This window comes from Caenorhabditis elegans, chromosome III (genome assembly GCF_000002985.6).
Source record: "Caenorhabditis elegans chromosome III".
In the NCBI taxonomy this organism is placed as follows: Eukaryota; Metazoa; Nematoda; class Chromadorea; order Rhabditida; family Rhabditidae; genus Caenorhabditis; species Caenorhabditis elegans.
The window spans coordinates 3,047,218-3,070,140 of record NC_003281.10 but is presented as its reverse complement, the minus strand read 5'-3'; the positions used below and the strand labels follow the sequence as shown (position 1 = coordinate 3,070,140).

General features: G+C 36.7%; 3 protein-coding genes, 10 non-coding genes and 1 pseudogene across 16 annotated transcripts; 5 read left to right on the top strand and 9 right to left on the bottom strand.

Annotated features, from left to right (window-relative positions):
- Window positions 1–930: 930 nt before the first annotated feature.
- Window positions 931–1,831, bottom strand: rps-27A (Ubiquitin-like protein 1). 2 transcript variants are annotated; one of them, NM_171089.8, is made up of 3 exons: window positions 1,674–1,824; window positions 1,398–1,567; window positions 931–1,168 (listed from the first exon to the last, which is right to left on the bottom strand). In NM_171089.8, exons 1-3 carry the CDS (start codon window positions 1,804–1,806, stop codon window positions 980–982), a joined length of 492 nt encoding a protein of 163 aa, NP_741102.1. In that variant the 5' UTR covers window positions 1,807–1,824; the 3' UTR covers window positions 931–979. The 2 variants fall into 2 exon arrangements, with proteins under 2 accessions (NP_741102.1, NP_001022637.1); NM_001027466.5 differs by having other exon boundaries at window positions 934–1,168; window positions 1,398–1,559; window positions 1,674–1,831.
- Window positions 1,258–1,335, bottom strand: H06I04.8. The gene has a single exon (NR_003430.1). It is a non-coding gene; the product is annotated as a small nucleolar RNA H06I04.8 (small nucleolar RNA).
- Window positions 1,579–1,655, bottom strand: H06I04.9. The gene has a single exon (NR_003431.1). It is a non-coding gene; the product is annotated as a small nucleolar RNA H06I04.9 (small nucleolar RNA).
- A 516-nt stretch (window positions 1,832–2,347) lies between the features above and the next one.
- On the bottom strand, window positions 2,348–2,572 carry H06I04.10. The gene has a single exon (NR_052163.1). It is a non-coding gene; the product is annotated as an Unclassified non-coding RNA H06I04.10 (non-coding RNA).
- Window positions 2,573–3,672: 1,100 nt separating this feature from the next.
- H06I04.11 lies at window positions 3,673–3,804 on the bottom strand. The gene has a single exon (NR_052162.1). It is a non-coding gene; the product is annotated as an Unclassified non-coding RNA H06I04.11 (non-coding RNA).
- Window positions 3,805–3,988: 184 nt separating this feature from the next.
- H06I04.13 lies at window positions 3,989–4,062 on the bottom strand. Its single transcript, NR_052160.1, has one exon. It is a non-coding gene; the product is annotated as an Unclassified non-coding RNA H06I04.13 (non-coding RNA).
- Window positions 3,989–4,062, top strand: H06I04.12. The gene has a single exon (NR_052161.1). It is a non-coding gene; the product is annotated as an Unclassified non-coding RNA H06I04.12 (non-coding RNA).
- A 1,737-nt stretch (window positions 4,063–5,799) lies between these two features.
- On the top strand, window positions 5,800–8,949 carry H06I04.6 (CX domain-containing protein). Of its 2 annotated transcripts, none has more exons than NM_001373863.4 (6): window positions 5,800–6,180; window positions 7,032–7,133; window positions 7,256–7,387; window positions 7,677–7,797; window positions 8,204–8,328; window positions 8,833–8,949. In NM_001373863.4, exons 3-6 carry the CDS (start codon window positions 7,308–7,310, stop codon window positions 8,852–8,854), a joined length of 348 nt encoding a protein of 115 aa, NP_001360079.1. In that variant the 5' UTR covers window positions 5,800–6,180; window positions 7,032–7,133; window positions 7,256–7,307; the 3' UTR covers window positions 8,855–8,949. The 2 variants fall into 2 exon arrangements, with proteins under 2 accessions (NP_001360079.1, NP_001254863.1); NM_001267934.3 differs by having other exon boundaries at window positions 8,204–8,396.
- On the top strand, window positions 5,860–5,992 carry H06I04.14. Its single transcript, NR_101799.1, has one exon. It is a non-coding gene; the product is annotated as an Unclassified non-coding RNA H06I04.14 (non-coding RNA).
- An 829-nt stretch (window positions 8,950–9,778) lies between the features above and the next one.
- Window positions 9,779–10,543, top strand: fipr-29 (Invertebrate defensins family profile domain-containing protein). Its single transcript, NM_001027468.3, has 2 exons — window positions 9,779–10,331; window positions 10,381–10,543. Exons 1-2 carry the CDS (start codon window positions 10,262–10,264, stop codon window positions 10,527–10,529), a joined length of 219 nt encoding a protein of 72 aa, NP_001022639.1. The 5' UTR covers window positions 9,779–10,261; the 3' UTR covers window positions 10,530–10,543.
- A 2,045-nt stretch (window positions 10,544–12,588) lies between these two features.
- Window positions 12,589–17,763, bottom strand: H06I04.5 (annotated as a pseudogene). The gene is made up of 9 exons: window positions 17,601–17,763; window positions 14,828–17,254; window positions 14,473–14,780; window positions 14,248–14,425; window positions 13,673–13,787; window positions 13,488–13,626; window positions 13,277–13,439; window positions 12,995–13,221; window positions 12,589–12,949 (listed from the first exon to the last, which is right to left on the bottom strand). Coding segments are annotated over exons 1-9 (4,081 nt in total).
- Window positions 17,764–18,623: 860 nt separating this feature from the next.
- On the bottom strand, window positions 18,624–18,685 carry Y55D5A.10. Its single transcript, NR_052158.1, has one exon. It is a non-coding gene; the product is annotated as an Unclassified non-coding RNA Y55D5A.10 (non-coding RNA).
- Y55D5A.9 lies at window positions 18,624–18,685 on the top strand. Its single transcript, NR_052159.1, has one exon. It is a non-coding gene; the product is annotated as an Unclassified non-coding RNA Y55D5A.9 (non-coding RNA).
- Window positions 18,686–22,639: 3,954 nt separating this feature from the next.
- On the bottom strand, window positions 22,640–22,660 carry 21ur-15022. The gene has a single exon (NR_052157.1).
- Between the last annotated feature and the right edge of the window lie 263 nt (window positions 22,661–22,923).

Sequence of the window (22,923 nt, the reverse complement as noted above, 5' to 3'; positions counted from 1 at the left end):
CAAAGCTAGAAATTTGCTCAAATAAATTACGCGGAAAACGGGTAGCCTCGTTTTTATGTCTGAAATTCTTTAATTTCTTGGAAAAAATAACTATTTCTATTTTATAAAATAGACTTTAGCGAGGAATTTAAAATTTTTTTCAAATTTTTCAAAATAAAAAATGGGTGGATGCTTGAGAAAAGGAAAGAAGGGACCTAAGGGTAGCATTTTAATTTGAAAAATTAAGTTTTAAGCAAAATTTTCAGCTTTTTGAGCGAAATTTTGAGATTTTTGAGACAATTTCTTTTTAAGAGGAATTTCCAACGTTTAAAGCGGAATTTAGAGCTTTTCAAGCCAATTTCTAGCTTTTGAAGCCGAGTTTTAGCAGTTTAAGCGGAATTTTCAGCTTTTCGAGCCAATTTCCAGCTTATAAAGCCGAATTTTAGCAATTTAAGCGGAATTTTCAGCTTTGAAAGCGGAATTTTTGAGCGTTTTAAGTTAATTCCCAGCTTTTTTCAGAGAAATGTTGGATATTTTGAGCCAAATACCAGCTTTTTAAACGGAATTTTGAGCTTTTTGAGGTGATTTTTTAGCTTTTTGAGCAAATATCCAGCTTTATGCAAAATTTCACTGCTTTTGGCCGATTTCTAGCTTTTTACGCGAAAAATGCAACAACGAGAGGTTTAGCGTTCAGAAAAGACATTTTGAACGAAAAATCCTAGGAATTTGGCGGGAATTCAATCCTCAATTCAAGGGTATCCTGGTCATGACCGGGCATCTCTTGCTATTTGAGAAGGCGGACACGTGAGATCTTGTTTTTTTCCAAAGTTATGACATCATAATTAAGTCATTGGTTAATTATTTTCTGGAGAATATTCAAATTCTGAAACAAATAATTCCTCCGATGTGTTACGAATAAACTTTTCTCCCGAAGAACATATAGCAAGAATATCAAAAATCAACATTTATTTTGATTGAAGGTTAAAAATTGGACAACAGTCTACTTCTTTCCCTTCTTTCCTCCCTTCTCGCCAGAGGTGGCAGCGGCAGTGGCGGTGTCAACGACGAGGGTGTCGTGGCATCTTCCGCAGTAGTGTCTGTTGGCGTGTTGAGCCATGAAGACTCCTCCTCCGCATGATGGTTGTTGGCACTCCTTGCGAAGACGGGTGATCTTGCCGTTCTCGTCGATCTGGAAATATATGATAATAATGGCCAGTAAAATATGAAAATTGGTTATCAGAAAATATCTACTCTGCTAATCTGCCTAGAAGATTTGAAAAGATTCAGGAACTCTAAACATCATCACGGAACTCTCAGAGGTCCTGACACCATATCAAAAATTCTTCATCATCATCGTTTCAAACTTTTTAGGCAGAGCTGGAGCAAGATATTTCTCACGAATTCGAAACTCTGCTTACCTTGTAGTACTTAAGGACGGCGAGCTTGACCTTCTTTGGCTTTCTCTTGTTCTTCTTTGGGGTGGTGTAGACCTTCTTCTTTCTCTTCTTGGCTCCTCCGAGAAGCTCAAGGTTGACGTAGATGGTGGCCTCAGAGTCGATTCCGCAATCGCTATCCTCGAGCTGACGTCCTTAACAGGTAAAAATCAAGAATGTGTACGGCAGGGTCTGTCCTCAAAGCGACCCGACGAGTGTCAGGAAATCGCTTCTCGAGATTCTGCGTGAAACGAAACGAACCGGCGTAGCAGAGTCTCTGCTCTTCGGCTGGAATTCCCTCGGCGGCCTCGATTTTTTGCTTGATGCTCAAGACATCCTCGTTGGCGGCGACCTCGAGGAACAAGGTTCTGTGGAGTGTCTTAACGAAGACCATGCTTGACTGACCCTAGTTCTGCAAAAAACAACAATAAATTGAGAGAAAAAAGGGGATTCAATAGAGAAAAATTGGACAAGATAGGAAAATCGATCAATTTTAACAGCAAAAACCAAAAAAAAATCAGAAAATTTAGGCCAAAACGCGAGAATAAAATCGAAAAAGTGTTGAAAAATAGAGAAAGTCGTCCTAAAATCCCCCGCCTACCGTATAACCTGCACTTCTAAGTAGTGCGGTGGGGCGCGCTTGCATTAAAATTGCGCGGCTTAAAAAAAATTTCAAGCGAATTTCGAGGTTTTCGGATGTGAATTTTCAGATTTTCAGGTTTCAGAAGTGGAAAATGATGACAAAATGTTAAAAATTTGAAAATTGAACGAAAAAGCTCCAGTTTCAGGTGGTTTTTGGTGAAAAAATGGTAAAAATCGAGTGAAAACGTTCAAATTCCAGATGAAACTTCATTGAATTTTACAATTTCTCCACAAAAAGCCACTTGGATATTGAGATTTACAGTGGTTAAAAAGGTGAAAAACCTGAAAATGGAAAGATTTCCGAATGGTTTTTCACGGCAAATGTTTAAAATTCACTAAAAAATTCAAAATTCAAGCTAGAATTTGGGAATTTTTCAGAAAAAATGTGCCGAAAACCCTTGTTTTTTCAGTTATAATCTCAAAAATCTGGAAGAAAAAATGTTGTCCCTTGTTTTTCGGTTTTCCCCGCGTCGAGTCGTCTTGAATTGCTCCGAGCCACCCTCCCAGACAACGAGAAATGTAATATTCTCAGTGGTGTGCTGTGCTCCCCGTCGCTCGCGTGAGTGAGCTCGAATCGATTCGACGCCGTGCTCCGAATTCTCAATTAACTCATGCAATTGTTTATGGGTGCTCTCGAGCCTAATTGCTCTTTTTTTCCCGACTTTTGGCCGTTTCGGAAAGGAAAAAGAATGCTTTTTTTTTCAAATTTCCTTCTGAAATTCTCCAAAAAAATCCCCACTGAACACCAAATATATATGTGCAATTGTTATGGACAAATGGACGAATGTCACCCATTTCTTGGGCACCCTTGGGACTATTTCAAAGTGGCTTCTGAGCAAAAAACAATGGAATTTTCATGCATTTTATATTTGAAGAGTAGTTTAACATTGAGTTTAAGGTCTGGAAAGTTGAGAAATTCGTAAAAAATCAATAATTTACCTTTTTCCAGGAATTGTTCAAAGTTTTTGAAAATTCCGCCTGGCGATTTTTGTAGAATATTAAAAATGAAGTATATTGATAGTTGAAAATTTTTTGATAGCTCTCACCGATTTGGAGATACTGACGGTTAAAGATTTTCGCAGAGAAATAGTGTGGAAGGAGGAGAGACGCAGACAGCGCGTGCCGTCTGCGTCTCTCCCCCTCCCACACTCTCTAGCGCCTCTAACTTTGAGCGCTTGTATCTCAGTGAGAAGAGGAGATATCAAAAAGTTTCCAACTAACAAAATATAGGAAATTTTAAGTGCTATAATTCGCTAATTGAAAATTTTTTTGATCGGTGCTCTCCGCCGAGTTACAGTACATTTATTTTTCCACTTTTAACATTTTAAAGGGAGGCTCATTTATACAGAATGGTCTTGCCGCGCGTTTAGTCATCATATTAAGTAGTTTCTGTGTAAAAATATCGCGTAGATCACAATTAACTTGTGGAAAAGCTACAGAAATACGAAATAAGTGATTCATATACTGTTATCTACACAAATTTCACACAGAAACTGCTTAAAATGATGACTAAACGCGCGTCAAGACCATTCTGTATAAATGAGCCTCCCTTTAAAATGGTTGGAGTGGAAAAATATGCACTGTATCTCCGCGCAGAGAGAAGCTATCAAAAATTGTTAACTCACAAAATATAGGAAATTTTAAGGTCTACATTTTGTTAGTTAACAACTTTTTGATTGCTCTTTTCCACGCGGAGATACAAGCGCCCAAAGTAGATGAGGCAAGATAGTGTGGAAGGGGAGAGACGCAGGCCGCGCGCGCTGTCTGCGTCTCCCCTCCACCCACACTCTCTAGCCCCATTTTTTCAATCGCTTGTATCTCAGCGCAGAAAATAGCTATCGAAAAGTTTTCAACTAACAAAATATAGTAAATTTCGAAAGGAAACTGTACCTATTAGTCAACACAAACCCCGTAGACTTTTGAACTTTACTGCGTCTCTCATCTCTCTCTCTCTCTCTCTCTCTCTCTCTCTCTCTCTCTCTCTCTCTCTCTCTCTCCGTCGTTTTCTCAAGTGATATTTACTGGTCATCAAGAAGAAGGGGGGCAAGCAGTGATTACACTTCCTTCTTCTTCTTCAACTCTCTGCGTCTCTCCACTCTCTCGGTTTTTTCAAACAATTTCTCTTTTCTTGCCCGTTGCTTGATGTCATCTTATTGAAGGAGCTGCTTCTTGAGAAATCTTTCTTCATTTTTTTTCAATAAATGTGTCGAAACTTCTACCTGTTTGATAATAGAGGAATTTTTTATTTCAAAAAAATAGGATTCCAAAAAAAAATCTTGAAATTCTCTACATACATTTTGTTAATTTTCATAGTTGCAAAATTACAGCGATTTGAAATTAGAGAGACGAGAGAGTATTGAGTGGGGAGAGACGCAGACATCGAGGGAGCCTGCGTCTCTCCCCCTTCCACACTCTCTCACCCCACTAACTTTGAGCGCTTGTATCTCCAACTAACAAAATATAGGGAATTTCAAGGGCTTTAATTTGTTAGTTGACAATTTTATGATAGCTCTCATAGTTTTTGAGTTATACTTTGTTTAACATTGATGTGATATCTTTTCAGTTGTTGACGATTTCAGTTTGTTAATAATTCGTATTGATTTAGTTTCAGTTCAGACTGATAACAAATTATCTTCTGACTAGTTATGGCTTAACAAAGCTAAATTCTCCGTGAGAGAGTGTGGGAGGGGGAAAGACGCAGGCGCCCCTCCCCACCATTGAGCGCTTGTATCTCGGCGGGGAAAATAGCTATCAAAAAGTTTTCAACTGACAAATTGTAGGAAATTTTAAGGGAAATATATTTCTAGTTTACAAAATTTTCGCATCTCTTCTCCCAACACAAATATTCAATTTGTTTTTGAAATAGTAGTAGTAGTAAAAAGTTAACTCGATCAATCACATAATAACCCAATTTCCTAATTTCTCTGCGTGTCTAGTTAATTTCTAGTTATATTGTTTTTCTCTATAATTTCTCCAATTTCCCTGGCCTCCCCGACAGTTAGGTAGGAGTCAAGTACCTTTTGTCAAATATTTACCTTGCTAGGTCAGCTTTTTGTCAGACAAAAACACTAGGATTTCTTCATTTTGTGAGAAATTTCAAACTTTTTTGTTTTAACTTGCTAGGAAGTTCTTCATAGTTGGAAACTGTTGGCATATCTTCAAAACTAAGAGCGCTAGCAAAAATTTTTCTACTGAAAAATTGTAGCTCTCAAAATTTCCCATATTTTTGTAGTTTAAAATTTTTGAATACCTCTTCTCCCCGCGGAGATACACGCGCTCAAAGTTTATTAAGGCTAGAGACTGTAGGGCGAGGGGAGACGCAGACAGCGCGCGCTGCCTGCGTCTCTCCCCCTTCCACACTCTCTAACTCTTCCAACTTTAAGCGTTTGTATCTCCGCCAGGAGAGGAGCTATCAAAAAGGTTCCAACTAACAAAATATGGGAAATTTTAAGGGCTATATTTTCCCACTTGAAATATTTTTGAAATTCCACGTTTTTCTTACTATTCCTTTCAACTATGCTATTTAAAGTGAGAGCTTCTTGTTTTTAACCTTTTTCCCCCATTTCCCAGCGGTCCCAGCGGAACCCCCCAAAAGTCCAAAAAGTGCTTTTTTCCTCGTTTCTGAGATTTTTTGACAGATGACGACGCCCCGTCTTTTCTCGAATTTTCGATTTGTGTTTTGCGCAAATCGAAAATTTTCCTTATCTTCTCAGCGAATCACCTTGACTGAAAATCTATTTTCCAGGGTATTCACTAATTAACAAATGCGACGAAAAGCCTATTTCCTGATATCTCTAATCCTCTTCTCACTCATCCCACCGATAGAGCTCCGACGCGGAGGCGGAGGTGGGCTTGGCGGCTCACGTGGCGGTGGTGGATCCCGTGGAAGTAGTGGCGGTGGATTTGGAAGCCGAGGATCGTCGGGAGCACGAACATCTTCTGGAGGTGGTTGGCTCGGTGGTGGCTCGAAAACTAGTGGAGCTGGAAGAAATGATTACTCAAGGGGTACCAACTTGGGAGCCAACACGAATCGGGGATCAAATAGCGGTGGAGGATGGAATTCACACTCGAATACCGGAGGAAACTGGAATAATAATAATCATGGAAGTAGTATGAATACTGGAAGGTGAGTTGAACATCCCTTTTTTCTCTTAAAACTCATTTAGTTTTTGAGATTTTTCGAAATTCTCAACTACCAAAATTTAGGCCTTAAAATTTCCCATATTTCGTTAGTTGAAACCTTTTTGATAGCTATATTCCCCGCAGAGATACACGCTTTCAAAACTAGGAGGGCGAAAGAGCATTGGGCGAGGGGAGACGCAGACAGCGCGCGCAGTCTGCGTCTCTCCCCCTACCACACTCTCTCGCCCTTCTAACTTTGAACGCGTGTATCTCTGCAGAGAGTAGAGCTATGAAAATGATTTTTTTGATGAAAAATTGGAAATTTCAAGGGCTACATTGAGGCAGTTGGTTTTTTTTTTGGACATTTCTAAATGTACTTCTGAAAAAACTGTTATAAACATGAAAATTGACTCTTTTTCTATTCAAAATGTCTAAAAATCTCGAAAAATTACTTATTTTTTTAATTGTTGCATCCTAAACTAGCGTAACTCCTTTAGTTTCCGAGATTTGCCAAAATTGCCAATTGAGAAAATATTGTCCTTAAAATTTCCTACCACTTGTTAGTTAAAATCATTCTGATAGCTATATTCCCCGCTGAGATACGCGCTGTCAAAGTTATGGGGTGCGAGACAGCTCGGGGCGAGGGGAGACGCAGACAGCGCGCGCCGCCTGCGTCTCTCCCTCTCCCACACTCTATCGGCCCTCTAATTTTGAACGCGTGTATCTCCGCGGGGAGTGGAGCTATCAAAAAATTTCCAACTAAGATAATGTGCCAAATATTAAGGGCTACAACTTTCTAGTTAAACAAATTTTGCTACCACTAATCCGCGCGGAGATAGAAGTCATTTTTTGCAGCAAAGGCGGTTTCCTGGGCGGTTTATTCGGCCGAAAACACGGTCAATCGTCCCACCAAACGGGTTACGGTACCCGTAGTCGTTGGGGTGGCGGAGGTTCCAGGTTACTATATGTGTCCCTAATTCACGTGTCCGTTGCCAAGACCCTAACCGATGTGCTAAACACTCCACGTCCTACTTTTTTCGACTTTTTGAAGAAAATTTTTGAATTTTTCTGAATTTCAGATGGACAAATTCCGGTTTGGGATCGCGATCTCGAGGAAGTACATTTAAAAATATGGTTGTTGGAGCTGCCGCCGGATACTTGACGTATCAAGCAGGAAAGGCTATCATCAGAGCAGCAGCCGGACCAATGATGTGAGTTTTTTAAGTTTTGGGGTACTGTAGCTTTCGCGGCAAGACCAAAGCACTTTGTAATTTTAAAAAAATGTTGAGCAAAATTTCCGTTGAGGTATTTAAAGCGATTTTAAAATTTTCAACAAAAAAAAAATTAAACAATTTACGAAAACCGATAACTCCGTCAGTTTTCAACATTATTACTCGATTTTTAGCTTATTCGACGCCAAATTTTTCGAACTTTTCCTGAAAAAATAATTTATACGTCCTAAAACTGATACAAAACTACAGTAACCGCCCGTTTTTGCAGGTGGAACAATCGCCCCTACTATTGGGGTTCGAACTACTATCGGCAGAGCCCGGGGCACACGAATATGTGTCGAATGCCGATTGAGTCAGGAGATCAACAATTTGGAAATGTTTATTTCCAGGTAAGATTTTGAAATTGTCGGTGGCCTAGAATTACAAATTTCTAGGCCATATATTTTTGAGATTGTCATAGCTGGAAAAATTTAGCTTGCGATTAGATTTTAAAGAATTCCAAAATATTAATTGTAACCAAAGTTATACCTAAATGAAGTTGGTGGCCTAGGTTGGATTTCTAGGCCACCAATTTCATAATTCCATAACGTGGTTCAAAACCGATATTTTTGAGGTTTTCAAAAAGCAATTGAAAGGTAATTTTGCATTCTACAAATTTCAGCGTTTTTTTCACAATGGCCTAGAAATATTGAATTTCTAGGCTACCAACTTCAAAATTCCAAAACTCGGCTCAAAATCAATATTTTTCAAATTTAAAAATCGCTAATAACCCAATTCTAAACATTATTTTTCCAGGACAACTCCCGACCGCGAGAGATTACATGGGGCTGCGGATACTACGAGTATTGCTGCGGCTACGAGTGCTGTCGAGGCGGTGGAGCAACATCGGATCGAATCGGCGGACGCGGAACGTCACTTGGGTACGCGTTGGTCATCGGTTTCTTGGCTAGACGATTGATGTTCTGAAAAAGAGAGAATGCTATATTGTGTATGGTTTTTTAATCGTCTATCACCCCCGCTTGTTTTCAATTTGTGCTCTGTGCCTTGGAATGTTGTATATCTCGAAAACTATGAAATCTAGCTGAAAATGGTCAACAGTAAAAATATAGCCCTTGAAATTTCCCATATTTTGTTAGTTGTAAACTTTTTAATAGCTCTTCTCCCGGCCGAGATACAAGCGCTCAAAGTTAGAGACGCTAGAGAGTGTGTGAGGGGGAGAGACGCATGCGGCGCGTGCTGCCTGCGTCTCTCCTCCTCCCACACTCTCTTACCCTGTCTAAATTCAAACGCGTCGTTCTCCGCGGAGAGAGGAGCTACAAAAATGTTTCCAACGAATAAAATGTTGGAAATTTTAAGGCCTATATTTTGCCAACTGGCTTTTTCTTGCTAAAGTTAATTTTAAGCTTGAAATTTAAGTTTTTTAGCGACAAAATCGGAATTCAATGATCAGCTTTCACCAACAGCTCAACAATTTCTCAATTCGGGTTCATTTTTGTGTATTTTCTGCAGAATTTAATGTAAAAAATAAATATTTGCACTTTACTGTTGTGGTTGTTCTATATTGCATGAAAGGTTTACAGGCTAAGGTGAAATTCCATCAAAAAACTATTTCAGGTTACTTTTGCTCCTTTCACTCGCATTTTGCTGCGGATTTCCTCTATTGACACGATGGATTAGACGACGACAATTTGGAGCGGCGGCCTAACTATTTAATACAGTTAAAATTTTTTTTTCTCAGTTTTACAAAAATTTCACCTCAAAATTTAAATTCAGCGTATCGAGAGCTTTCATTTAACCCCCATATTGACTAGATTACGTTAGAAAGTTGGGTCCCGCGACGAAACGGGTTACTGTAGTTTTCGTGGTGGGACTCAAAGTAAGCGGAGCATGGTCGTGTTGGGGGTCATTTGAAAGGCCTCGGTGAGCTGAATTCAAAAATAACAAAATATTCACAAAATTCTAACGTTTAGAGCAAAATTTTTGAGATTTTTGTTAAAAATCAATTTTTTTGTTGTAATTTTTCAACTTTTTTCCCAGCTTTCTAAAAATGATTTTACCCCAAATTTCATCATTTTCATGTCATTCCCGACCCGATCAAACAAACAAACCAAAAAACCCCCTCCAAACTGCTTTTACGAGTACTTTTCCCTATTTTTTTAAAGATTTCTTTGTTATAAATTATTGAAGGAGCTGCTTTTTCTTCTTTTTTTTCAATAAATGTGCCAAAACTTTTATGTGTCATATATATGTCGTCATGTCACTGATAATGTGTCACCTATAATATAAAGGAATTTTTTCTCTCGAAAGAACTGAAAAAAAATCTATAAAAACATCTGGAATTCATTTTGTTGCCTGAAAAACTTTTTTCAGCTTATTTCCACGAAAAGAAATAGTCATTTAGAGTCGGTTAGACGAGAGTGTATTGGGTGGGGAGAGACGCAGATAGCGAGGGCGCCTGCGTCTCGCCCCCTCCTACTGTCTCTCACCCCTCTTACTTCGAGCGCTTGTATCTCCGCCGGGAGAAGAGTTATCAAAAAGTTTTCAATTAACAAAATATAGGAAATTTCAAGGGCTTTAATTTGTTAGTTGACAATGTTTTGATAGCTCTCATAGTTTTTGAGTTAATGGCAAAATATACATATACATATACATATACATATACATATACATATACATATACATATACTATTGAGGTCTTTGTGAGACGGAATTCTTGTGTAGGCAGTCATCATTTGTTTTTTCCTGGTTTTTTTCGATTTTTGAAGTGTTTGCCAATAGGTTTAAAATTTAGCTCAATGTAAACGGAAGCTAAAACTATATAAAAACACAAGTATCTTCCCACCTCATTCTACAATGCCGAACAGTTCTATTCTTTTGATTTTTCTCCTTACAATAGTAATATTGATAGCGCCGGAGGAAAATCGTAAGTTCTTAATTTTCCATCTTCAAATATGAAAATTGTAACATTTCAGACAAAACTTATTGCGAGGTCCTTACAAGCAACAACTCAAACTGCACGGCCTATTGCAAGGAGAAGCCCGAATGCAGTTGGGGACGGTGTGAAGGGTATTTCAAGACAAATTGTGTATGTTATAGTGATAAATATCAGTTTTGTGAATAAATTTTTTGATTTTTTTTTTGAAGGAAAATTCTATGACTATGAAAGTTTTTAATTTTTGAAATAATCATTGTAAAAAATTTAGAAAAATCTTTTAAATTTTTTTACAATTATATTTGGTAAATTGGGGCTTTATTCTGTCGTTCGTTTAGGTCAAAAAAATAATTGTAGATCAAACGTGCGCACACAGGAAGCGAGCTGAAAAAAATTATTTTTAACTTTTTCGCCACGAACTCTGTGAAAGACCCATCTAAATTGGTGGCCGAACTTTTTCCATTCGACGGCCACGAACACTTACTTGTTTCACAGCATTTAGGTGTTCTTCGATGAATTTTTTGCGCGAATTCGCCTCATTTCTCTTTTCAATAGTTTTTCCTGCTGAAAATATTTTAATAATTTTGAAAAAGACATTCGGCAGAGAAAAAATAAATTGTGATCTACTTTTTGATTTTTTGAAATTAATGCGATTTTTTTGTTGCTGGGCTTCATGGACTAGTTTTGCCAGGTGGCCCAGAAGTGAAAAAACTCGGCCACGGAAGGAGCCGAATATAGTGAGCAACAAGTGAAAAGTGGCTTCAAGGTGGAGTAGCGCCAATGGAGGATTTAGTCTAAATAATTTGTCTAACTTTGTTCAATATAATGATCCAAAAGTACCAAATATCATTAAAAAAAACACTCCGAAAAATTTTAGATTTTTCATAATTTCCGGTCGAAGCTTTGGCAAAGTGCCAAAATTTTGAAAAATGTGAGCTTTTGATGTTCCGCATGTTCCGACGCCTACATCTTTTAATACAAATAATTAAAATAAAATTAAAGTATAAAAAATGTAAGAAACATTTTTTTTTTGGTGGACTACCAAAATGATGAATGGCAAAAACTGAGTTACATTTTGACAGTAAATAAAAAATTTTCAAAAAATTTTTGAAAAGTTTTATTATGACATTCGGTTACTTTAGGACATTTTATTGGAATTTTACAACTTGATATTTCGAAAAATTTTGGATTTTTCAGAGATTTGAAATTTCGCTTACCTGGAAATTTTTTTAAAAATATTTCCTAGTTTGAATTTTGTTTTCCAATCTTCAGAATTTTTCAAAAATTGCTACCAATTTGAGATTTGGAAATTCTAGGTAACATATAAAATATAACAACACATTTTTAAAAGTAAAAAGCCTCCACAATCCGATAAAAAAATGCATTCGAAATTTTTGAAAAAGTTCAGAAATTCGGAAAAATTTTTCAGATACTTCTCATATAAGTTTTTGGATTTTTTCAAAGAACTTTTAGAAATTTTCCTGAGTTTCTGAATTAATAAAAAAGTTGAAAAACGTCCGGAGAAATATCGGAATTTTTCAAATTTCTTAAGCCTAATTGTAAGGTTAAAAAAATCCGAAAATTTTTTGGAAATTTCCAAAGTTTTCAGTTTCTAGTAAGAACAAGACCACAATTAGGGATTCTAACAAAAGTTTAAAAAAAGGTAAAAAATAATATTTCTTCAAGTTGAGCAGAGGTGCGCGACATTTGCCGAAATTGACGAAAATTTCCAAAATCAGCAATTGTCGAAATTGCCGATTTCCGAAAATTTCCAAAACCGGCAATTGTCGGAAATTTCTAAAACCGGCAATTTCCAAAACCGGCAATTGACAAAATTGCCGATTGCCGGAAATATCCAAAACCGGCAATTGCCAAAATTACCGATTGCCGAAAATTTCCTTCCTTTTAAAAAAGTTTTGTAAATCTGAATACAATTTTTGGGCATTATTCTCCACAATATGCAGTGTATATCTCTGGTAAATCGATTCTGATCGACGTCGAAGTTCATTCGACATCGAAGTCGGTCCAATCGACGCTGGCACACCCAGCTTCGCTACATACTTCGGCGTCGATCAGAATCGATTTACCAGAGTCTTCTCATTGATTTCAGTTTCAGTTTGTTATGCCAACTTCCTTCAAGAGAGCTGAATTCGCCGGGCTACTGCTCCAACTCGGCAAACGGAAACTTTGGTTAATGAAGTAAAACGGGTTTCTACTCAATTTTTATTCCATTCCTTTTCAAAAAATAGTTCAATTTCTCTCCTTCTTTGACTTCATCTTCTCACTCTTCAAAACTTCTGGCAACTTCGCCTGATACTCTTCATACTTTTCATCACAATATTTCTTCACCATTCCCAGATCCAATAAAATCTTTGCCTCTTTCGCCTCTTCATTAAAACCTTTACCATCTTTTGCATCGAGTTCTTTTTCCGTTGGATGATAGAAATTGTTGAGCAGCTGTTTGTGATAATACTGTACAGCATCGAAACTTCTCAGATATGGCACCGGCATCTTCTCCATTAATCCTTTAGTCACGCAAAGCAGAATGTATGTCACTTGGGTGTCGTCTTGAACGGCTCCGTGACGGCATTGGCGGACAGGGAGAATGACTGAAAATAGGGAAGTTTCAATTGAAATGAAAAGCTTATACTCACTGTCAATAATCTGAGTGACTTTCTTCTTCAGACACAAATCAATTCCATATTTGATAGCAACCAGCGTTCCAGTTCTCCCAACTCCCTCCGAGCAGTGCACGAGCACATTCTTCTTATAGGTCTCACAGAATTTCAGGATTTCCAGAGCCGGGTACGCTTCTTGTGGTGCTCCGTGTTCAGGCCATGCAGAGTAGAGCAGAATGTCGACAGTTTTCTTTTGTTCGCCCCTGAAAAAAAAGAAGAAAAATCTAAAGTGGAAAATCTGAAACAAGTAAAACAGACTTATTCTTCCTATAATTGGTGATCTCCACAGTGTACAACGTGAAATCCTTTTTATCAGTGAACTCGGCCAAATCAGTCTTTATATCGATGGTCTTCAACGAATAATTCCTAAATCTCAAGACACCTCCAACTTTATCAGAGTAGTATGAGGCGCATTTCTTATCTCAAAAATTATTTTTTTTACTTTTACAGAATTTTAATTTCAAAATACCTTCTCCTTCCACAAAACCGCACAACTGAACACAAATCGCCACGTTGTGCTGTTCAATAAGAGCCCAATGCTTCTCACAGGTCGATCTCTTCGGTTTATCCGTCTCGTCTTTCTTCTTTTCAGTACCATCCATTGGACCCTGAGATCATAAATTGCATTTTTTGAGTTACTATAATTCAAATTACCTGTGCCATGATCCACTCGATTTTCCCGAACATCATCACATTTGCATTGATAAATGGGTTTTTGAACCCTTCCAAAACTGCCATTGTGCTCGGCTCACAAATGTACATCGAGTGTCTGAAAAATGGGATTTGAGATTTCGGCCGAAAATTAGGCTTAGACTCAGGTTTGAGCTTAGGCTTTGGCTTAGGCTGGGTTATAAGTTTAGGCTTAAGCATGGGCTTAGACATAGGCTTAGGCTCAGGCTTAGGTTTAGGTTAAGGTTTAGGTTTAGGCTTAGGCTTAGGCCTAGGCCTAGGCTTAGGCTTTGGCTTTGGCCTAGGCTTACGCTTAGGCTTTGGCTTTGGCTTTGGCTGAAGCATAATCTTAAGATTAGGCTGAGGCCTGGGATTAGGAGTAGGATTAGGATCAGGTTTAAGCATAAGCTTAGGCTTAGGATTAGGCTTAGGCTCAGATTTAGGCTTAAGCTTAGACTTAGACTTAGGCTTTGTCTTAAGCTTAGGCTTATACTTTGGCTTATACTTTGGCTTAATTTCGGGCTTAGTTCTAGACAGTTTACCTAAAATAAATATGTTACCTTCTCTCGGAAATGTTGTCATCATAGTTTGTGACACTCGTTTCTCCGATTGTGCGGAGTGCCCGGTACACAGATTTAAGCCATTCTTGCAGCAACGTCTTGTTCTCTTTCATCTGATACTGGATCGCTTTTACCGAATGATCGGCAAGAGCTGACGCGAAATCATCTCGACAACTATCTGAAATAGTCCGTTTACTCTGGTAAAAATGAAAATGTGATGCTTACCTTGAGTTTCACACAACAGAGATGCTTGAGGTTGCTCGACAGTCCGGGATTTATCTTCTACAACAGGGGCAGGAACGATGGAATCGATTGGAACAATGACAGGAGGTGAAACTGGTTTGGCAGGAACTGGATCGGGTTTAGGATCTGGTTTGGGATCTGGCTTAGGATCTGGTTTAGGAGCTGGTTTAGGTTCAGGGGCTGAAGGTTCCGCCGGGGGCACTTCCGAACTCGAAGGCTTCGATTTCTTCCGCATGATCAAAAACACAGCAATTCCAACAATGACCAGCAATAAGATAACGACACCTCCTCTGAAATACATATTTTTCTATAATCATCGTGTGTTAATTGAACTTACATGATATACCAAACCATATTAGAAGCCTCTGTAGCTGCATTAGACGCGGTACTGGTGCTTTTGATAGGAGATTCGGTTACTGGTGCATGAGCGGCTCCAGAAGCTCCGTGGGGAGACGGTGAAGGCGAAGGCAATGCTGGTGGAGACTGTGATTTTGGTGGCGTAATCGGAGCAGGTGTCGGTGGAGGACGAGCATGTAATGGGTAATTAACGAAAAAAGGTCTAGAGCTTGCAATGAAGCAGGTGCTGACTGGAAATTGTACTTCTTGAAGTTGAGATCCATCTTTGCCAGAACATCCAATGCATCAATCACTTTTGAGAACTTTGTCGGATTCACTGCTTCAACCGCGGCCTTCAATGCAGACACATCACCAACACTCGGAATTCCAACAAGCTTTGCAGCTTCAACGAAGACTTGTCCAGCACTGGCAAAACTGACTGCGTTCCTCTTTCTCCGAGTTCCACTCAAACCATTGACTGAACTGATGAATGTTTCCACTTCCTTGAACATGGTCTCAATGGATGTTGAAAGATCTTTCAGATCTTTGAGCCCTTTCCGATGTTCCTCAGTCAACGACTTAACTCTTTTTGCATCTTCACTGATAGCATCAACTTGATTCCCAACCTCCTCCAACGTTTCCCGATTGTCAAGAAGTGACTTGATTCGTGACAATCCTTGAACTGCCATTCCAAGATTGAGTGCATTCTTATGCGAATTTGGGAATGAACTATTGAGAGCCAGAGCTTCTCGAATTGTTACATTCCTCATTCGATTGCCGGAGACTTACAAGCTTTTGAGGTTGAGTTTGGAGTTTGAGATACTTTCGACAACTTTACCAGCGCTACTCACTGTTTGTTGAGTCAAGTTTCGAACCTGATGAACAACTGATACAGCTTTTTGAACGATTGGCCATTTGTTAGTGATGTTGCCTAGACAAACGTAAAACTTTTCGTAAAGAGGTTCATTAATCTCCTTATAATATTCATCAATCAGGGAAAAATTGATTTTGCCAGCCAATGAATGAATTCCGTCAATTAACTGTCTGAGACTGCCCAAATCTTGTTGAAAAGTAACTAATATAGTCTTTACCTCCTCAAACTTTGGATTAGCTTTCATTTTTTCAATGGCAGCTTTTCCTTGTACATCATCAGTGGTTGTCTCAACGATGTTTTTCAAAGAACTGAGATCTTTAAGTTTTTCGACATAGTCAAATAACCGCAAATCATATGTCAGAACTTTGGAAATGTCTTCATTCAAGTTTTTGATAGCCGCAGTGGTAGAACTAAATTGTTCAACATGAATTGATGCCGAACGACGATCTATATCGCAGTTTTTCAGAAGGTCAATGGTACCAGAAACATCAGTTTCTTCTGGAAGAGAAGCCGTATCCGCTTGCAAGAAAAGGATAGATGCAATCGATTTTTCATTAGAACTTGATGTAGAAGTCCAAGCTCCTTCAGCTGACGTCAATTTTCTTTGCAGTTCATCAAGAACCCCGAAAGCTTTACTTAAGTGATTTCCGACAATAGAACTATTTATTCCGTGTTCAACAATCCATTTATTATCTATTGATTGAGAAAGTATTTCTAAATCCTTAGGTCCTTTAGGAAATCCTGCAGAGAAGGTGACGACGTTTTTGGAATTTAGGCTATTGATCAGTCGTTGAATATATTTCAAATCAGATTCGGATGCTTTAGTGTTTGAAACATATTTCCGAATTGTTTGTAATTGTTCACTGAACTGATTCAAAGCTTGATAGATCACTGATGTAAGTGTCGATAAGTTCAGTTCCTTGCGGAAAGCACTTTCCTGGTACACCGGTTCAAGGAACAATGACATGTTCTTGATGGAATCGAGCAATTTTAACGAGCTTAGTACATTTTCAAAACTGATTGCATAATTTTCCGTCTTATTAAAATCACGATAAAGTCTAGGAAAGTTAGCTGTTATTGAATCTATTGTATCCCCTTTTTGAAAGTCATCAAAACGGGTACATTCCACTTCTACAGCTTTTACATTTTTAATCATTTCAGAAATGATTATTGATGTGTTATTAAGTTCTGGTAGCCGTTTCAGTTCAGCCTCATATTCCTTCCTCCCAGGTAACTCCTCTTGAAACATATTCAGGATAGACGTAGTTTTCCGAATATCTTCAAGGATAACTAACCGGTTCTCAAGAGTAGTAACTTCAGCAGGAGAGCTTTGAAGTGTCTCAGACAGAGTTCCAAGATCAGTGATAGCTTTGCTGGCAGCATCTGTATCCATTGAAATGAGCTCTTGCAGCTTGACAGGTCCCATGTGGAGTAGCTCAGCAATTGCATCATCAGAAGGAATCGATCCATCGATAAGTCCAATTTCCAGTGATATTCCGTTGGTGAGACGAGCAAGTGATTGCATGTTCTCGATGATTTCGGAGAGCTTGTTCGCTGAAATGTTCAAGTTATTGGAAGAGGTGTATATAGAAAAATACTGCTGCAGTAAGTTATTATAGTGTGACCTTTGACCTTTGAACTTTCGAAAAAAAAATTAAAATTTTGATCATTTCTATTAAATTTTCAAAAGGAAATAGTGATTCCACATCACAGAGTGTTGCGAAATACCTACAATTTGTACTAAACATAAAATCGGCAATTCGATTGTCAGTAAATACTCAAACAATGAACATCTGAACTTTAAATATAATAATTTGTGCTTTAAAGCCTTAAGGCTCAAAAGTGATCAAAAGTATAATTTCCTACAATTTCATAGCGAAGCATGAAATCTCATTGTTACCTGGTGCATCACGATGAGATCGGTGGAGCGCTGGAAGATTGCCGTCTTGATAAGAAGCTAACTTGTTAGTGATTTGTTCATTAGCAAATATTTGAGGAAATGGTTTAAATATCCAAATGACCAAAGTCCAAATTACAAAAAGTTGCATGTCAATTAATGGAAGTTCTGAAAGTAGGAATAAATTAAAGTTCTGTAAGAAAGAAAAAAAAAACTTACCAACAAATTATGCACAATTTGATGAATTCAACCAATTTCGATTGCAATTTGAGAAACGATGATTACAAATCGAAGACTGATTTTGATACTGATTCTGACAACAGATTGAATTTGTCGATAAGAAATCCAAGTTGGATTATCACGGGAAAAATATGAACTTTTTGGAATTTGTGCATTTATTTAGTTTTTTTCCCGTGAAAAGGTTGTTTCGGGAATTTTTAATTATTTTTTATGGAAAAGGTCATCAAAATTTGTTTTCAAACTAATATGAACAACACGTGGAATCAAGTCTCTGTGGATTATAGTGAAGGTTTTCAAAAAATTCAAAAATTGATTTTTATGTAAATTTTCCAAAAAAAAAAAAAGAAGACAGACCCAATAGAATAGAATAATAAATTGATTTTCAACAAATAGATATATTTTAACACAAAAAATAATTAAAAACAATTAAACAACAAAAGAATCTCCGAGGAAAAATAAATTTTCAGCGGCGGCGGCTTTTCGCATTTTTTGAGAATTCCTGCCTGTCGAGCTTCTGACACGAAGTTGATTGCATGATAAAACGTGGATATCAATTATATATGTAGAGATTACGGTACTGTACATTATGTGGATAAGGAGGTCCTGCTGGAAATTGAAAAAGTATTTTTTGAATTTATATTTTATTTTTGCACAACTTTTCTATTTGTTCGAATTTTTTCTTTATAAATTTCAAACTCAGCACAACAAGACCTTTAAAATGACCCCCAACATGCCTAGGTTCAGCCCACATTGGGTCCCGCCACGAAAACTACAAGGGTACTGTAGTTTTCGCGGTGGGACCCAAAGTGAGCGCAGCCTAGGCATGATGGGGGTTATTTGAAAGGTCTTGGCAAAATTAGTTCAATTTTTAGGGTAAATTTCGGAAAAAAAATTTCCAGAAATTTTCAAAATTTTTTCAGAAATCAAATTTTCAAAAAAATTCAAAAAACTTTTTTGCCAAAAATTAATAAAAAATTTCCACGGGTTTTGAGAATTGGTTAGTCCTACCGTATTTCCAATGAAATGCACCATAACATAAGTGCTCAGCACACCAAAAATCGCTGAAAAAACCAAATATTCCTTCCATTTCTGGTACTTTATCTCGCAAAATATAGTCCCTTCCAGTGTGAAAAATAGGAAAATTAGCATTGAAAATGTAGTGGATGTGCAGGATAGATAAGGGCCAATCTGGAAATTTTGAACATTTTATTTCAAATTTTTAAATTTTTCGAGAAAAAATAATTTCAATTTTTCGAAAAAAAAAAATGTTCTGATTTTTTTTCGAAAATTCTTTTCCAAAACGTAAAAATTTTAGAAAGTTATCAAAAAATTCAAATTCGGCTCACTAAGACCTTCAAAATGGCACCCGTCATGCCTAGGTTTGACCTATGTTGGGTCGCGCCACGAAAACTACAGTACCCTGGGGATTTCGCGGTGAGACCCAAATTTTTCAAAAGTGACGGAATATAGACAGTATGGGGGTCATTTGAAAGGCCTTGATGAGGAAAATTTGAAAATTTTGATTTTAAAAGGCTTCAGCATGAGTTTGAGGAACAGTTTTGAAAAAAAATTTTGATTCAAAAAAAAAATTTGGGGGTTTTTTTTCGAAAATATAGAAATTTCAAAAAATTATCAACAAATTCAGTTTCAGCTCCCTGAGGCCTTTAAAATGACACCCATCATGCCTAGGTTTGACCCATGTTGGGTCCTGCCACGAAAGCTACAGTACCCCGGGTAATTTCGCGGTGAGACCCAAATTTTTCAAAAGTGACGGAATATAGACAGTATGGGGGTCATTTGAAAGGCCTTGATGAGGAAAATTTGAAAATTTTGATTTTAAAAGGCTTCAGCATGAGTTTGAGGAACAGTTTTGAAAAAAAATTTTGATTCAAAAAAAAAATTTGGGGGTTTTTTTTCGAAAATATAGAAATTTCAAAAAATTATCAACAAATTCAGTTTCAGCTCCCTGAGGCCTTTAAAATGACACCCATCATGCCTAGGTTTGACCCATGTTGGGTCCTGCCACGAAAGCTACAGTACCCCGGGTAATTTCGCGGTGAGACCCAAATTTCTCAAAGTTGGCGGAATATAGGCATTATGGGGGTCATTTTGAAGGTCTTGATAAGCAAAAGTTGAAAATTCTAGTTTTTATAGGTTTACATAGAAATTTGGAAAAAAAAATTTTGAAATTTTTTTTGAAAACTTTTTTGAAATTTTTTTTTTAAATAACAAGTTTATGTTTTTTTCTGCTTACAAATTCTATGTAAAAAAACCTTACAAGTCTCCCATTCTTCAAACAAAACCACGCAAATCTCTGCCCAATCACACAGAAAAATGCTCCAAAAATCCCGATTTTCATGTATTTTTTGTAGAAATTCCAGGTTTTCGGTAATTTTTTCCGCAGGAAATGCCGACGAAACAAGCATAAAGGGAAAAATAAAAATAGCATGGAATAATGGAAAATTTTGAGATTTTGGCTCAGAGAATTTGGGGTTAAAATTAGTAGGATCGCAGTGAAGATTTGCGAGAAAATGGTGAGAAATGACGAGAAAAGAGGCATTTTAAATGGGGATTTTTGGCTTAAATTAAGAAGATTAAGCAGGAAAACCTAATTTTTTTAGGAAATTAAAGTTTTCTCAGAAAAAAATTTTCAAAAAAATTTTCAGAAAAAATTATTTTTCAAAAAAAAATTTTTTTTTTACTAAAAATCCCAAATTTTAAGTTCAATCTAACAATTCAAATTAAAATTTTTCAAAATACAATTTTACTCTCCATTTCCCGTCCAAAAGTCTCCTTTTCACCACAAAACCCAAAATTTCAGCCCAAAATTTCTGGAAATCCTCCAAAAAAATCCTCTGCTTCCTGATGAAGTCAGTGAAAGTATATATATATAATAAAAACTGACAGATGAATGAAAAAAATCGATTTGGCTTAGGGGCTTAAGCCCCCCTTATATAGGTAGAGCACATGAGAAGATAGGGGGAGAAACATGTGAATTTGACATGAGATGATAGATTATTATTGAAAAATGTATTGCAAACATATTTTATAGATGGAGATTGAAATGAAATAGTTTTTATACAGGGAAAGTTTGGAAAAAAAATTAAAAAAAATTTTTTTGGAATTTTTTTGCAAATTTTTTTTGTTTAAAAAAATTGAAGATGCTTAAACAACAAGGTTAACAACTTGAAATTCATTAAAACAAAAAACGCCCACCATGCAGTTTTGGAAAAAAAACTCTAATAGTAAAAGTTTTTGGAAAAAATTCCTATTTATTTCATAATAAAAAAAAGTTTTTTCTCGGAAATTTATTTATTTTCAATTTTAACACTTTTTTCATTCTCAGCACACTGAGACCTTTAAAATGACCCCCATAATGCCTATATTCCGCCAACTTTGTGAAGTTTGGGTCCCGCAACGAAATACCCCGGGGTACTGTAGTTTTCGTGGGGAGACCCAAAGTTTGCGAAGTCAAGCATAATGGGTGTTATTGTTATATTTGGAGTTACTTACTTATCGAGATTTGTTTTAATTTTCTGAAAAAAAAAATTTTTGACGGGAAATTAAAATTTTTTGAGAAAACATTTAAGCGGAAATTCAAATTTTTTGTTAGAACATTTTGGCGGGAAATTCAAATTTTCTGATTGTAAGAAAATAATTTTGGCGGGAAATTCAACATTTTCAGAAATAATAATTTCGACGGTAAGTATAAAAATTTCTCAGAAATCATTATGGCGGGAAATTCAAAATTTGAAAATTTTCTGAGATCTAAAAACGGTACAAATGTATTTAAAAAAGTTATTTTTAAAAAAAATTGCTCTAAATTGTTTCTCACCCTATACGGTACCGTGCAGTTCTAAGTTCTGTTTCCCAGTACTCAAAAAAGTCCAACTTTCAAACTTTCTGAGCAACTTTTTCGGCGGAAAATTTAAATTTTTTTAAATAATAATTTTGGCGGGAAATTTCAATTTTTTGAGATAATGATTTGGATGAAAAAATTCTGGATTGTTCTGGAACTTTTTCAATAATTGCAACTGGCCCACCAAAACTTTTTCCTCGGGGAAAACTTGGAAACCCTCAATTCCCAAAGTTTCCCAGTACTCTAAAAAGTTCAAGACCTCTCTCTGTTCCCTTTCTCCTTTCACCTGTTCACCTACTTATTATGAAACTTTCCCTTAAACGAAACTCTTCCCCTCCAACTCCCCACTTTCCCTTATTCCGCCCTCCAAATGACCTCCTTCTTCCCCCCCTTTTCATCCCCTCCTTTACACCATTTCCTTATAGCACAACAAGTGTCAATGGACCACTCTTTTTTTATCTCGTTAGCGTCTGTGTTGCATAACTAGTGCAAGATTGAAGTTCAAGGTCATTTTTGGTGTCATCCTCCTCCTCCTCTTCCTTCTTTTATGTGTCATCACTCACTGCTTTTTTATTGGATTTTTGCCGCCCCCCACCTCAGCAGGTGGTCCCGTTTTTTGCCCCAAATAGGCGTTTGACCCAGTATTTCAAATGGGATTACCTACGCCTAGGTATTTTGTAGAAAAAGTGCCTAAAAACCAATTTTATTTGCTTTTTCCCAAAAAAATTGAGATTAAGATTTGAAAATTATAGCGCTAAAATGTCGAAAACAAATTTTTTTAAAAGAAAATTGTCGAGTTTCTAAATTTTTAAATATTGAATAATTCGAATTGATTTACCCGAAAAATTGAGTTTTTAAAAGTTTGAAATTGTGAAATTTTCCGCTAAAAATAGTAGACCTAAAATTTTTTTTCCTGAAAAATTTGTTGTTTTTTTTCAAAAAAAAAAGTCAGAAAAAACATCGATTAAATTTTTTAAACATATGCGCCAAAAAATTAAGAAATTGAAACATTATTTTTTCAGAAAAAAAAAATCGAAAAAATTCGAATTTTTACCGATATTTTTTTTTTAAATTTTGCGCCAAAATTGAAAATCTTGTAAAATTTTGTATCAAAAAGTCTACAAAGTCTACAAAAATAAATAACTAAAAATCAAAAAATTCAAAATTTTTTCTCGAAAAATAGAAAAAAAAACGATTTTTCCCAAAAAAATCAAACATTTTCGATGC

Coding starts and splice junctions, on each gene's coding strand:
- rps-27A (NM_171089.8), bottom strand. CDS start 1,806: ATGGTCTTCGTTAAGACACTCCACAGAACCTTGTTCCTCGAGGTCGCC. Junction 1,568..1,673: donor GCAGAGACTCTGCTACGCCG/GTTCGTTTCGTT, acceptor TTACCTGTTAAG/GACGTCAGCTCGAGGATAGC. Junction 1,169..1,397: donor CCGTCCTTAAGTACTACAAG/GTAAGCAGAGTT, acceptor ATATATTTCCAG/ATCGACGAGAACGGCAAGAT.
- H06I04.6 (NM_001267934.3), top strand. CDS start 5,819: ATGCGACGAAAAGCCTATTTCCTGATATCTCTAATCCTCTTCTCACTC. Junction 6,181..7,031: donor AGTAGTATGAATACTGGAAG/GTGAGTTGAACA, acceptor CATTTTTTGCAG/CAAAGGCGGTTTCCTGGGCG. Junction 7,388..7,676: donor GCAGCAGCCGGACCAATGAT/GTGAGTTTTTTA, acceptor CCGTTTTTGCAG/GTGGAACAATCGCCCCTACT.
- fipr-29 (NM_001027468.3), top strand. CDS start 10,262: ATGCCGAACAGTTCTATTCTTTTGATTTTTCTCCTTACAATAGTAATA. Junction 10,332..10,380: donor GATAGCGCCGGAGGAAAATC/GTAAGTTCTTAA, acceptor GTAACATTTCAG/ACAAAACTTATTGCGAGGTC.